This window comes from Penaeus monodon, chromosome 3 (assembly GCF_015228065.2).
Source record: "Penaeus monodon isolate SGIC_2016 chromosome 3, NSTDA_Pmon_1, whole genome shotgun sequence".
NCBI classification, from domain to species: Eukaryota; Metazoa; Arthropoda; class Malacostraca; order Decapoda; family Penaeidae; genus Penaeus; species Penaeus monodon.
Genome location: NC_051388.1, coordinates 51,276,114 through 51,288,613, shown reverse-complemented (window position 1 = coordinate 51,288,613; position 12,500 = coordinate 51,276,114). Strand labels below are relative to the sequence as shown.

At 42.5% G+C, this 12,500-nt stretch overlaps 2 protein-coding genes across 2 annotated transcripts in view; both read right to left on the bottom strand.

The window, feature by feature from the left end:
* LOC119587609 overlaps window positions 1-2,316 on the bottom strand; it is a 9,169-nt gene extending 6,853 nt beyond the window's left edge. The window contains exons 1-4 of the mRNA XM_037936321.1: window positions 2,262-2,316; window positions 2,028-2,122; window positions 1,033-1,153; window positions 124-296 (exon numbers count right to left, since the gene is read on the bottom strand). Of these exons, the coding sequence (XP_037792249.1) occupies window positions 124-296; window positions 1,033-1,153; window positions 2,028-2,122; window positions 2,262-2,316 (444 nt within the window). The remainder of the gene's footprint in view (window positions 1-123; window positions 297-1,032; window positions 1,154-2,027; window positions 2,123-2,261) is intronic.
* A 2,931-nt stretch (window positions 2,317-5,247) lies between these two features.
* Window positions 5,248-12,500, bottom strand: part of LOC119596877 (CD151 antigen-like) — a 40,095-nt gene continuing 32,842 nt past the window's right edge. The window contains exons 3-6 of the mRNA XM_037946231.1: window positions 7,722-7,913; window positions 7,291-7,464; window positions 6,024-6,179; window positions 5,248-5,533 (exon numbers count right to left, since the gene is read on the bottom strand). Of these exons, the coding sequence (XP_037802159.1) occupies window positions 5,384-5,533; window positions 6,024-6,179; window positions 7,291-7,464; window positions 7,722-7,913 (672 nt within the window). The 3' untranslated portion in view covers window positions 5,248-5,383. The remainder of the gene's footprint in view (window positions 5,534-6,023; window positions 6,180-7,290; window positions 7,465-7,721; window positions 7,914-12,500) is intronic.

Genomic DNA, 12,500 nt, shown 5'->3' with positions numbered 1-12,500 from the left:
CAACCCACGACCAAACTCACGACGGCGTTCCACAATTACTAGAAGCGCGAATATTCGGTCAGAATGCAGAGGATCGACTGCTGGCCTTAGGCACTAGAGATGCGAAACTCCGAGAGCAGTTGCCCGTATTGTAGGTCGCCTCTTAGAGATGATGCAGTCAGTGGAACGTGCAGATGGTAATGCTGCAGAGCTGATCACAAGTTTAGACTCAGCTGGATCTGACATGCTGTTCCCACTTGTAGTTGTAATCCCACACCCTCCGTTTAGGTAGGATGTCCCGCTAAGGTAAGGTGGACCTATAGTGAATGCCACTGTGCACCGAGCTACCTGTGTACATACTGTATAATGCTCAAGGATAATACTCGCCCACTTTCGAACCCATCAACTGTAGGTAGATGGCCTGCTATTGGTAGTGTGTGCACATATATAACACACGCACCACTATATTGATGTCTTTGTATAATGCTAAATATATGATCGTTTAGAAAAATGATTGATATGCCTTATATGTATGTGTGTATTATATATATATATACACACCCACACGTATATATGTATTATGATATATATGTATGATGTATTATTGTATATATATATATATATATATATATATATATATATATATATATAATATATATATATATAGTATTATTATATATATGATATGTATTATATATATATATATATATATATAGTATATATATATATATATATAATATATATATATATATATATATATATATATATATATATATATATATATATATTATTGCTATCATTATTATTATTATCATTATTATTATAATCATTATAATTATCATCATTATTATTATTTTATTACTATTATTATCCTTAACATTATTATTATTATCGTTATTATTATTAGCATTATTATCAATATTCATGCTTTTTCTTTCTTTTCTTTTTCTTTTCTTTTCTATTCACTCCTTTTCTTATTTTCCTTTCTTTTCTCTTCTTTTCTTTCGCGGAGAAGCCCCATCCTGTTACCCCCCCCCCCCCGCCCTCGCCTACCGTGAAGGGAGATGTACGGGGGCGGGCAGTGGGCGTTGCAGCGCCGCCTCCAGTAGCTGTCGTCGAGCGGGAGTGCCAGTGCCACGTGGAGGGGCAGGTCCACGCTCAGGGCCTGGCACACCTCGCTCCGGTCACGGGCGTTCAGGCTCTTCAGGGGGGTGCTCTCTGCGGGGGAAGAGAGAGCGAGTGAGGGAGAGGGAGGGAGGGAGGGTGAGAGAGAGAGAGACTAACAGAGACAAAGGCAGAGACAGAGACAGACATACACACACACATACACACACACACACACACACACACACACGCACACGCACACGCACACGCACACACACACACACGGAGAGAAAGAGAGAGAGAGAGAGAGAGAGAGAGAGAGAGAGAGAGAGAGAGAGAGAGAGAGAGAGAGAGAGAGAGAGAGAGAGAGAGAGAGAGAAGAAAAATAGAATGGGAATTATATAAAATGATTAAATTAAATTAGATTCCTAGGGGCAGGTCATTTCCTATCTGATTAAAGAATATTGTAATCGAAGTATGTTGTATTTGTTGTTTTTGTTTGTTTGTTTGTTTGTTTGTTCTATGAACGTGTTTGTGGGCGTGCGTCTGCCTTTGTATTTTTTTTTTATTATTATTATTATGCGTCTGTTTGCGTGTCTTGAATATATATATATATATTTGTATATACGCTTGGGTTAATGTGCTTGTGATTTCCGTTTGTGTGTAATTGTCTTTTGTGTTTTTGTGCATGTGTGTCTTCCTCTTTTATGTGCTGATGCGTGTTTGTTTGTCTGTGTACACCTGTGTTTCACCTTTTGTTTATGTGTAAATGCATCGCTGTAATATGTATTGAATGAATTATTATATTTTTTATTATTTTTTTGTATTTCATTTATTTATTTATTTATTTTTCCTGCTTCTTTTCATCTGGGACAAATATGCTAAGCGATGACTGCGAAACAGAAAAAAGTCTTTTCAGTTGTTTCCCATCTATTTCAATGGACTGTATCTGGCACATGAGGCAACTTTTCACACTTGCCAGAACCATATGGCATCATCCACGAATTCACGTGCCAGGCACCCGCATGCCAAGAAGCTCCTGTCAAGATATAGATTTATTGCCATTGCTGCCACTTGTAAGTCTAACCAACATACATTGCATTGCTGCAACACGTGTCTGTCAAAAAGGGTAAATCAGCCAAGCTAAAAAGTTGGTGTCAAAACCGTCTGTGTCTTACCGTTAATGTTCTGTGTGATCACTCTTATGCATAGGACTCTGAGCTCAGAAGCCATTTCGTTTTATCTTCGTTCTCCTAATATGTTCTCCCAGTGTAAAAGAAAACACTGCATCAGCCGGGAAGGAATCGCCAATTTTGTATGGGAATTGAGCAACCGGTTCAGTCCGTCAGGTCGCCATGTTGTTGTTTACATCGTAGCCATGGTAACGGGGATCGTATCGCAGGGTGAACTTGTGCAAAACTTGTGTTGTTCAAGATTATATTTTGTGTAATTAATGCTGTGTGTGTGCATAGTTATATTTCTATTTTCTTTTGATTTCATTCGAATATTTATTCATTTTGTCTTCAACGCACTTGAAGATTTTTTTTCTCCTTTAACTTGATGAAAATTACTTTCCTCTGACAAGACATGATTTCAAATCATATTCTTCTGCGGCCGTGAAAGTTCATTTTGAATTTAGATTTAGATATGGCGTTCCCTTATTTTCCATTATATTTTATTTACACGCCACAATATTATTTCCTTTTTTTCTATTACTTAATTTCATATTGAATTTCTAGATGTATGCGACGAGGGGTAAAGAAGCAGTAGTGTATATAAACTATATTTTTTTTATTATTCATGATGGCACAGAAGAGGACTAGGTACACACGGTTGTTTGGTGGGGAGTGAACCTAAATGTATCAGCAATTCCCTTTCTCTCTCTCACTCCCTCTCTCTCTCTTTCTCACTCTCTCTCGTTCGCTCTCCCTCGAACTCTCTCGCTGTCGCTCTCACTCTCACACACTCACACTCACTTTTTTTTAAATGGTGAAAGCTGTGCTTTCATTATCAGAAGCAATAAGACACACAAAACTCAAGCTTTATATTTGTTGTTGTTGAGTAACTGCTTTTTCATTCAAAAGTCAGTGGTTCCTGCATAATAGGCTATTCATGTCAGGTAAGTACTGTGCTATACACACGTATACATACATTCATACTATAATATATTCTATTCTGTTATAATATATGTATATATATATATATATATATATATATATATATATATATATATATATATATATATATATATATATATAATCATACACAACGATATTTGCAGAGAATCAAAATTATACCAGCTACATGACGACTTACGAAAGAAAATGACAATACTAATGATAAAGATGATAATAATTATGAGATGATAATGTAATTGTGCCGTGAACACCGTGCAAATCGCATATGCATAAAACAATCCAGCATGTGATAATGGCAAACACATTACTTCTACGGAAACATTGTGTTGTAAAATATAAGATGTTTTACATAAACACACACTAATATATATATATATATATATATATATATATATATATATATATATATATATATATATATATATATATATATATATATATAATGAATATTAATAAAATACACTGTCACTATTTCCCTGTGCACTGAACATGCACATCAGAAGGGAATAATGAGTTCGTCGCAATGCCTTTGGCTTCCTTGCGGATTATGAACCAATAATCACCGACGGCGATAATGGCATTTACAGCCAAGGACTCGCCCAGGCTGTAAACACTTCCTCAGTACCCATCAATCTTCCGTTTATGCAAATGAGTGTCAGCGAGTTCACTTTAGCCTGGCGGGGAAGGGGGGAGGGGGGACTAGGTACTTCCGCGTGTCAAGAGAGCGCTGAAGGGAGGGAAGGAGAGAGAAAGAGAGAGAGAGAGAAAGAGAGAGAGAGAGAGAGAGAGAGAGCGAGAGAGAGAGCGAGAGGGAGGGAGAGAGAGAGAGGGAGAGAGAGAGAGAGAGAGAGAGGGAGGGAGAGAGAAACCTCCTCTCACATCCAGGTAATTCTAGACAAGACACACTCCCCACCTCCCAAGACAATAATAAACGAACAATCTTCATTTCCAAATTCAAAAGAAATCCACACACGAATTCCGTTAATATTCAGATGAGGTCACACGCGGAGATTACCTCCTGGCCACGTGAGATATGAGTAGAATCACACTCCTCCCTCCGTCCCCCTCACGCCCTCTCCACTATGCCCCGGAGGAACCAAGGGCGTGAATCCTGAGGGGGACACGCTGACAGGATGGCACGCCGGCATTTCATTATTTCCTTAAATTTACATTCCATATACACCGTCTTCCTGGGCTAGGTTTATTTCTTCGGTTCAGTCTGGTTCTGTCTGTCTGGTGGTCACGCAGTGGCGTTAAATGAGTTTTTTTTATGTCTTTCTCACTGTGAAGTTGGAATTACCGATTAATTGGTAATTATTTTTTTATTATGAAAAAATAATTGGTGAATCTTCGCCGCTTTTGCCTCATTATCCATTTACAAACAAATACCAAACTAATGTTATGAACGTTGGCACTTCAGTTATGATTTCGCTATTTCTTCTGTACCCTAAAATTATTGTATATGAATTTCCGTCTGATAAACTGCTATTATCTGCTTGCTAATAACACTATATACATGACTCAGCGCAGCCCAGTGTGGCTACAGTGGTTTGTCCTTATAAACTAGTAATCCTTGGTTAAGATAAATCGTTTGTGAAATATGTTGTACAACAGTATTCCTCAGAATGTAAAACACACACACACACACACACACACACACACACACACACACACACACACACACACACACACACACACACACACACACACACACACACACACACACACACACACACACACACACACACACACACACACACACACACACACACACTTCCGGTCAGAAGCGGTAACCAGCACCAAACTTTTCTTCATTCTAGAGCTAAACGAAGAAACGAATCGAATTAAACGAATATGATATCATTAGAGATCGTTTAAGGTAATATATTAAAAAATATATACGTATATTTCCTAAACTGTACACCTATCATATTAGGTACAATATATATGTTCTCTCTTCCCGTTCTCTTTGAGCCTGTTATCAGGTTCCATGGAATCGTTCACGATCTTTCTCTCTCTTTTTTTCTAACGTCCATGTCTTCGGCGAGCTCGCTAGGCTGCCGAGCTTCCTCCTCTTGGCTTCCAACTTCGGCTTCCTCCCTCGTGCATCACTACTGCATTCTTCCTTTGGCTTCTTCCACGTTGCATCACCCTCGCATTCCTCAGTACTCGTCGTCAACGTCTTTCAGCTTGATGTAGAGGCAGCAGGAGAGGATCATCCCGAAGACCTGCACGAGAGAGATGCCACAGCCGACCGCCCCGAGAACCACCAGGTGACTACCCAGTTCCTCCTCGAACTGGTGGATGCAGCCCTGGAAGAAAGAGGAAGGCGGTTCGGGTCATTTCGTTTTGAGAGCTAGTGCGGGTATCACTAGTTATAGTACCTCGGTATAACTGGAAGAATTGGGAATACGGTTGGAATGACTAACGACGAATCTATCACTAATTATAATAACTCAGTGCAGCTTTGAAGAACGGGGAATATGGCTGGAATAAATAATGAGAAATTTGGAGAGACTCCGTTATGAAAACAAATACTAATTATATTAACTCCCTTAAGCTGAAATAATAACGAATAGAAATAATAATATCTAATACCGAACCTCGAGAGAAAAAAAATATCCGTTTCACCTGCATGTAAAATTATCACGTCACGATACCAACTCTTAACACTCGTCATCACCATCCCCTCTTACTAATCCTATTACCAATGAACACGAGACCCAAGAAACAAAACTCCACAGCCACCCAAAGCCCGAGACTCCCAAGGGCAAAGAGAAAGCGAAAGGCGGGCATACTGACGTTGTACCAGATGTTGGACGGATGGTCGCTCACGCCGCAGTACGGGGACGGCGTCTTGCAGCAGGAGTCCGGCACCGTGTTGTTGATGCCCCGGCCCTCCTGCAGCCACCGACTGTCCCGCCACTGGCTGAATGTGAGAGCCCCGCAGCAGTGGTACTGGGAAGGAAAAGGTGAATTTACTAGATAGCACATATATAGACATAAACACACACACACACAAACACACACACACACACACACACACACACACACACACACACACACACACACACACACACACACACACACACACACACACACACACACACACACACACATTTTTTTTTTCTTTCTTTCTTTCTTTCTTTCTTTTTTACTGTATTTACTAAATACTTACACCGAAGTACTGTTAATTTTACCAGTACAGTACACTGAAGTAATATTTGGGTCGTTGGATGTACATCGAGAAATATTCAAGATGACTTTTTAAGGCGAATATCAGGCCGACGAGGTCAACTGAGTGACTTCATCCGCGGATATGACATCACTGGCGGTGACATTATCGTAGGATATGACAGACACCTTGCGTTAAATGGAAAGAGTGGGAGAGCAGAGCAGTGGGAGAGTGGGCGAGGCAGATGAACATACAAAAAAAAAGATATTGCAGCAGAATGCGATGTCACAAATTATATAAAGTGAATAAGGAGAGAGGAAAGGAGATATAAACACACTGGAAACGAGAGAGAAGGAGGGAGGTGGGGCGGAGAGGAAAATTGTGGGAGTAAGGAAAGAAGGAGAGGGGGGAGGGGATCGGGAAGGTTGGTATATACGTACATACATACATATGTATGCACGCATGCGCACACAGACATAGGCACACAAATATATATATTCTCTCTCTCTCTCTCTCTCTCTCTCTCTCTCTCTCTCTCTCTCTCTCTCTCCCTCTCTCTCTCTCTCTCTCTCTCTCTCTCTCTCTCTCTCTCTCTCTCTCTCTCTCTCTCTCTCTCTCTCTCTCTCTCTCTCTCTCCTATAAATGAATATATGTATATATACATATACATATACATATGCATATACATACATACACACACACACACACACACACACACACAGAAACAGAGAGAGAGAGAAGAGAGAGAGAGAAAGGGAAAAACAGACAGACAGACAGAGAGAGAGAGAGAAAGGGAAAAGCAAGAGAAGCGAGCGCCCCCGACGGCAAAGCAGCGAGGCCCAGGGGCGCCCAAGGGCCTCCTCCGACGCCGCGTCCACAACCCGGGCGACTCACCTCCCTCTGCATCATGTCGACGGCTCGGGTGATCTCGGGCTCCATCATGTAGTTCTCGTTGAAGGTTTGGGTGAGGGTGTGGGACAGCTCGGCCATCACCTGCTCCTCGTACACGTAGGCGAGGACGCCGCCCACAGCCTCCAGCAGGAACACCAGCAGCAGCAGGAACGTATACTGGCGGTGGGTAAAAGGGCGCTCAGCAGGAATTATAGTCTGGATTTGATGTCAAGATGAAACAACAACAAAAATAAATAATAATAATTGATCACTATGAAATGCTCTTTCTAGATTAGTTGGCGTGAATGAGGGGAAAAAAATGCTTCATTTTAATGAACGAACTATCTGTAAACAAACAAACAAAACTGACTCCACCTCAATGCCCTTTCTTACGGAACGCAAAATAATCCGCTTGCGCGAATAAGGACACGAACCACCAGCAGGGAGCAGCGGTCCTCCTTCAGGATGGCGCAGCAGGCGAGGAGCGCGGCGAAGATGACGACGATGCCCGCCAGCAGGAGGATGTAGGCCACGGAGGCGTAGGTGGTCGTGGTGAGCAGCGACACGTAGTGGTGCTTCTCCGTCAGCGTCCAGATGGCCACGCCCAGCACGGCGCAGCCCCCGAGCTGAGGGCGGGACGGGCGTCAGGCGAGGGGGGGGGTGAGTGTATATCTATCTGTGTTCATATGCATATATGTATATGCATATGAACACACACACACTCATATATATATATATATATATATATATATATATATATATATATATATATATATATATATATATATGTATATATGTATGTATGTATATATATATATATGTATTTTTTTGTTTAATATATGTATAAATAAAAAAAAAAAAAAAAAAAAAAAAAAAAAAAAAAAAAAATATATATATATATATATAATATATATATATATATATATATATATATATATATATATATATATTATATATATATATATATATATATACACAAATACATACATATGCAGTTAGATAGACAGATAAATTAATAGATAAACAGATATCTACACATATTTGCACGCACACACACGCATACAGTCTTACGTCACGCGTCGAAGGCAATGACACGAGACAAGTCGCTCTCACTCCCGGATGGAGGACGGGGATATATATATATATATATATATATATATATATATATATATATATATATATATATATATATATATATATATATGTGTGTGTGTGTGTGTGTGTGTGTGTGTGTGTGTGTGTGTGTGTGTGTGTGTGTGTGTGTGTGTGTGTGTGTGTGTGTGTGTGTGTGTGTGTGTGTGCTAGTGCCAAGGCAGTGCCCCCCAGCGGCACCGGGGCACCTTTCGCACGCACGGCACCCCCGCCCTGCCTGCAAGATGACGTCACCGCCTCCGCCGGAGCACAACCCCGCAGTGAGGGAGGATATGACGTCACACATCAGGGGAAAACGGGACAGACAACAAGAACATGGCCAATCAGAAGAAGGATAGATGAACAGGCTCCTCCCCTCTCTCCCTGCGGTGAATCGGTCCTTGATTGGACGATTCAGAGAGAGGGGATGATCGGTTCCGGCAAGGGTGGCGGACGGGGCGCAGCGGGTGGAGCCGAGCAACGCCAAGTGAGTCACCATGATCCCTCGATCGTGTGGCTTTTGCATGGGCATTTTAAAGAGATGCACCGCGCCCGGTCCCATGCAATCTCGGCCTCGGCTCTTCCGCGTTACCGGACGGTGACGCGCCCCCCATTGTTTGATGCCACGATGCTATGTGCTTGCATGTAGCTTCGTGCCCTACTAGCCTACTCTTTCCTATGCGAATTTTCGGCATTAGGATGACTCTGTGCACACCTTCTGGTGAACTGGACCCCATCTTCGGGCGCGTGCTCGGACGTGGGCAGACCTTTACCTCCCGCAGGGGAGGGTGTGTCTGGGGGGCCTTAGAAGGCCTGCCTTACGGTGTGCATAGAGTTGCCATTCTTTTGTTAGGGATTGGTCTGGCAGACCATCTGATGACTGCCACTCTCTTTCTTTCGAATAGGGCGATAGGCAGGTAGAGCCCCCTTGTCAGGCCTTCAGCCAGGTTCTGTCTAATAGCAGCTGCTAGACAGAACATCAAGTTCCCGTGATAGGAAGTACCTGGATAAAAGTTAGTCTTTCTCCCTCACTGTGATGAAATAGTCTGTGGTTGACTATTTCAGAGGAATGAAGGAACTTACTGGAACAGGTACAGGTCCCCTCTACTCTCACTGAGGTGAAACTTTGGGTGTTTCAGAGAGAAGAGGGATTCACGTTAACTCACCCTGCCAAAAGAACTGCCTGGAAAAAAGTCAGCTCCTCTCCCTCACTGTGATGGAAACAGTCTGTGGTTGGCTGTTTCCAGAGGGACGAAGGAGCTTACTGGAACAGGTACAGAACCCACCCTTCTCTCACTGAGGTGAAACATCCTTTGGATGTTTCAGAGAGAAGAGGGTTCCACCTCAAAAACCGTCCTGCCATAGGAACCTCCTGGAAAAATGTTAATTTCTCTCCCTCACTGTGGTGAAACAGTCTGTGGCCGGCTGTTTTCAGAGGGATGAAGGAACTGACAGGAACAGGTGCAGGACCCCCCTCTTTTCTCAATGAGGTGAAACAACCTTTGGGCGTTTCAGAGAAAAGAGGGATTCACTTTGAAAAAGGGTACAGGTCCCCTCCGAGGAGCGGAGAGGAACTGCCTGGAAAAAGTGAAAGAGCTCCCTTCCTCACTGAGGGAGGAGCAGAAGTGTTCCCATCAATGATGTCCTGTAGGTGGAAGGGCATCCCCTCTGGGATACTCCCAGAGGTTGACACCTACCCACGTGTTTGCCGTGCGTGGCACCCTTGTGAGCTGGGAGACGGGAGTCCTGGAGGTTGAGCGATGCCGTGCACGAGTACCGCCCTGCGGCTAGCAACACGCCTCTTTGGTCCTCTATTCTGGCAAGACAGGCGGCCTGATCCAGTGGGTCGGCAAGGGAATCGGACACAGCCATCGCCACTGCTGTCTCTCATTGACTTCCTTGGCCGCTTTATAGGCCTGGTTAGATGCCGGTTAGACGAATCCCCAAGTGTTTTACATTCATTAGATTTTAGAAATGGGGAAATGACTGAGGAGATGAGACGAGTCTCCATGCCCTTGTTCGACATCCGGGAGCGAGAGCGACTTGTCTCCGTGTCGCTGCCTCTGACGAGTGACGTAAGACTGCCAGAAAACCCGAGACTGTCTTAGTCGTATTTGCCTTTCTCTCCATGATAAAACAACAACAACAACAACAACAAAAATAGGTCGACGCCGTTAGTAACTCTGTAAGTTTCCGAGAATCCGCATTTTCCGAAAAAAACGGACAATTATAGAAGTACGTGGAGATTCCCGATTCTTACTCGAACGCAATCGCCCATTCATCAAAGATCTTCACGTTACGCAGACAACGATTATAATGGGAATCACAGGCATGGACTTCCTGTGCTGAGGGCCAGACAGTGTTGCCATGTTCCTGCTTGATCTCCAGTGGTGTCGCTCCAAATGCCCCAAGAAAAAAATACCCAGTTGGAGGAACTGCTTGCTGAATGCCTTGCTTTCTTCACAGCAAAATTGGCCTTCAAGCAGACACTCGTTTAGCTGCAATCAAGCCTCAAGCAATTAATTTCACATTGCTTTTACTGTGGCTCTACTTTGTGAGTGTATGAGAGAGAGAGAGAGAGAGAGAGAGAGAGAGAGAGAGAGAGAGAGAGAGAGAGAGAGAGAGAGAGAGAGAGAGAGAGAGAGAGAGAGAGAGAGAGTGTGTGTGTATGTGTGTGTGCATGTGCATGTGCGTGTGCGTGTGTGCATGTGCGTGTGCGTGCGTGTGCGTGTGTGTGTGTGTGTGTACATGCGTGCGTCCGTCCGTTTGCAAAATCATATATATTTCTTTTTAACATGGTGACACACTTCACACCACAAGTCGCCGGGGCAATTCTAGAGGACTAGGCTGCTCCAGAACGTGATGTTGCAACATTATGTTATAAAGGCCATGTAACTTTAGCGCGGGCAGTGTCAGCGAACAAGGAAGCGTTATTACGGTGCATTACGGTGCTGGGAAGTGATGTCAGCGCCAGTGACTGAGAATAATTCGAGAAACGCCGCAACCGAATCCCGTCTCTATGTAACTTCCTTCTGCCCTTACTTTTTACTCACCAGAAACATATCAACAAAAACATATTAACAGATCAAAAGAACGAAAACAGACGAAGAGCGGCAGATAATCCCCAAACAATAAGAAACGAAAAAAAAAGTTGAGGCATATTATCATATTGATCTACAACGAAGCAGTCTGCCTCAGACGAGAGACAGTGCGGGAACATCGGCCGGGTACAGAGGGACCAGCAGCCATGCCTCTGCTTTCGCCAGTCCACAGCGTCTAACTCGGTTTATTTTATTTTAGCTAACTAATCTAACGACTTCATCAATATGCTGACGTTAAGAAGAGTTCGGGTAGATAGGTTGATGGCATTTCGCAGATTTGAAACGAGTCGAAACAGGGGATTATTCTCATTCAAGACATCTCTTACTTCGCCGATATGTATGTTATCGTACATTGCCATTTTAATGTATATGAGTTAATTAAAAGGAGATGATATTTCACAGATATGAAATGCATCGAAACAAGAGTTATCACTTATAAATTCTACAGTATGTGTAACTACGGTAAAAAAAAAAGAAAGAAAGAGAGAAAGAAAGAAAACATAAGTAGGGATACTTAAAACCAAAATAAACGAAAACTCATAAAAAATTACACCATTTTTATAAAGACGAAAAATTCACTTCCGAAGACGGTGATCACACTGGTGGCAGGTGCCAAATGGGTGATGTTGTTTATTTGATAACTAACGGGTTTGCTGACAGTCATATGAAATAAAACGAGGTTACTTGAACACATTGTATTCAGCCTTCCATCATCATTAGCTTCTCTAGTGCATATTCGTCTCGTTGGAAGAAAATTAGATTACTGCATGTTCTTTAAATCATCGGTATCCTTATCACCATTACTGTTGTCGTTATCATCATTCTTATCATAATGACTATTATCGTGATCGTAACGTGGCATTTACGTTATTATTGTCGTTGATGTTATTGTTATTATTGTTGTTGTTGTCATTGTTATCATTATCAATGTTATCACTGTTTAATACAGAATCATTATTCTCAAAGTCAACATAATCAACA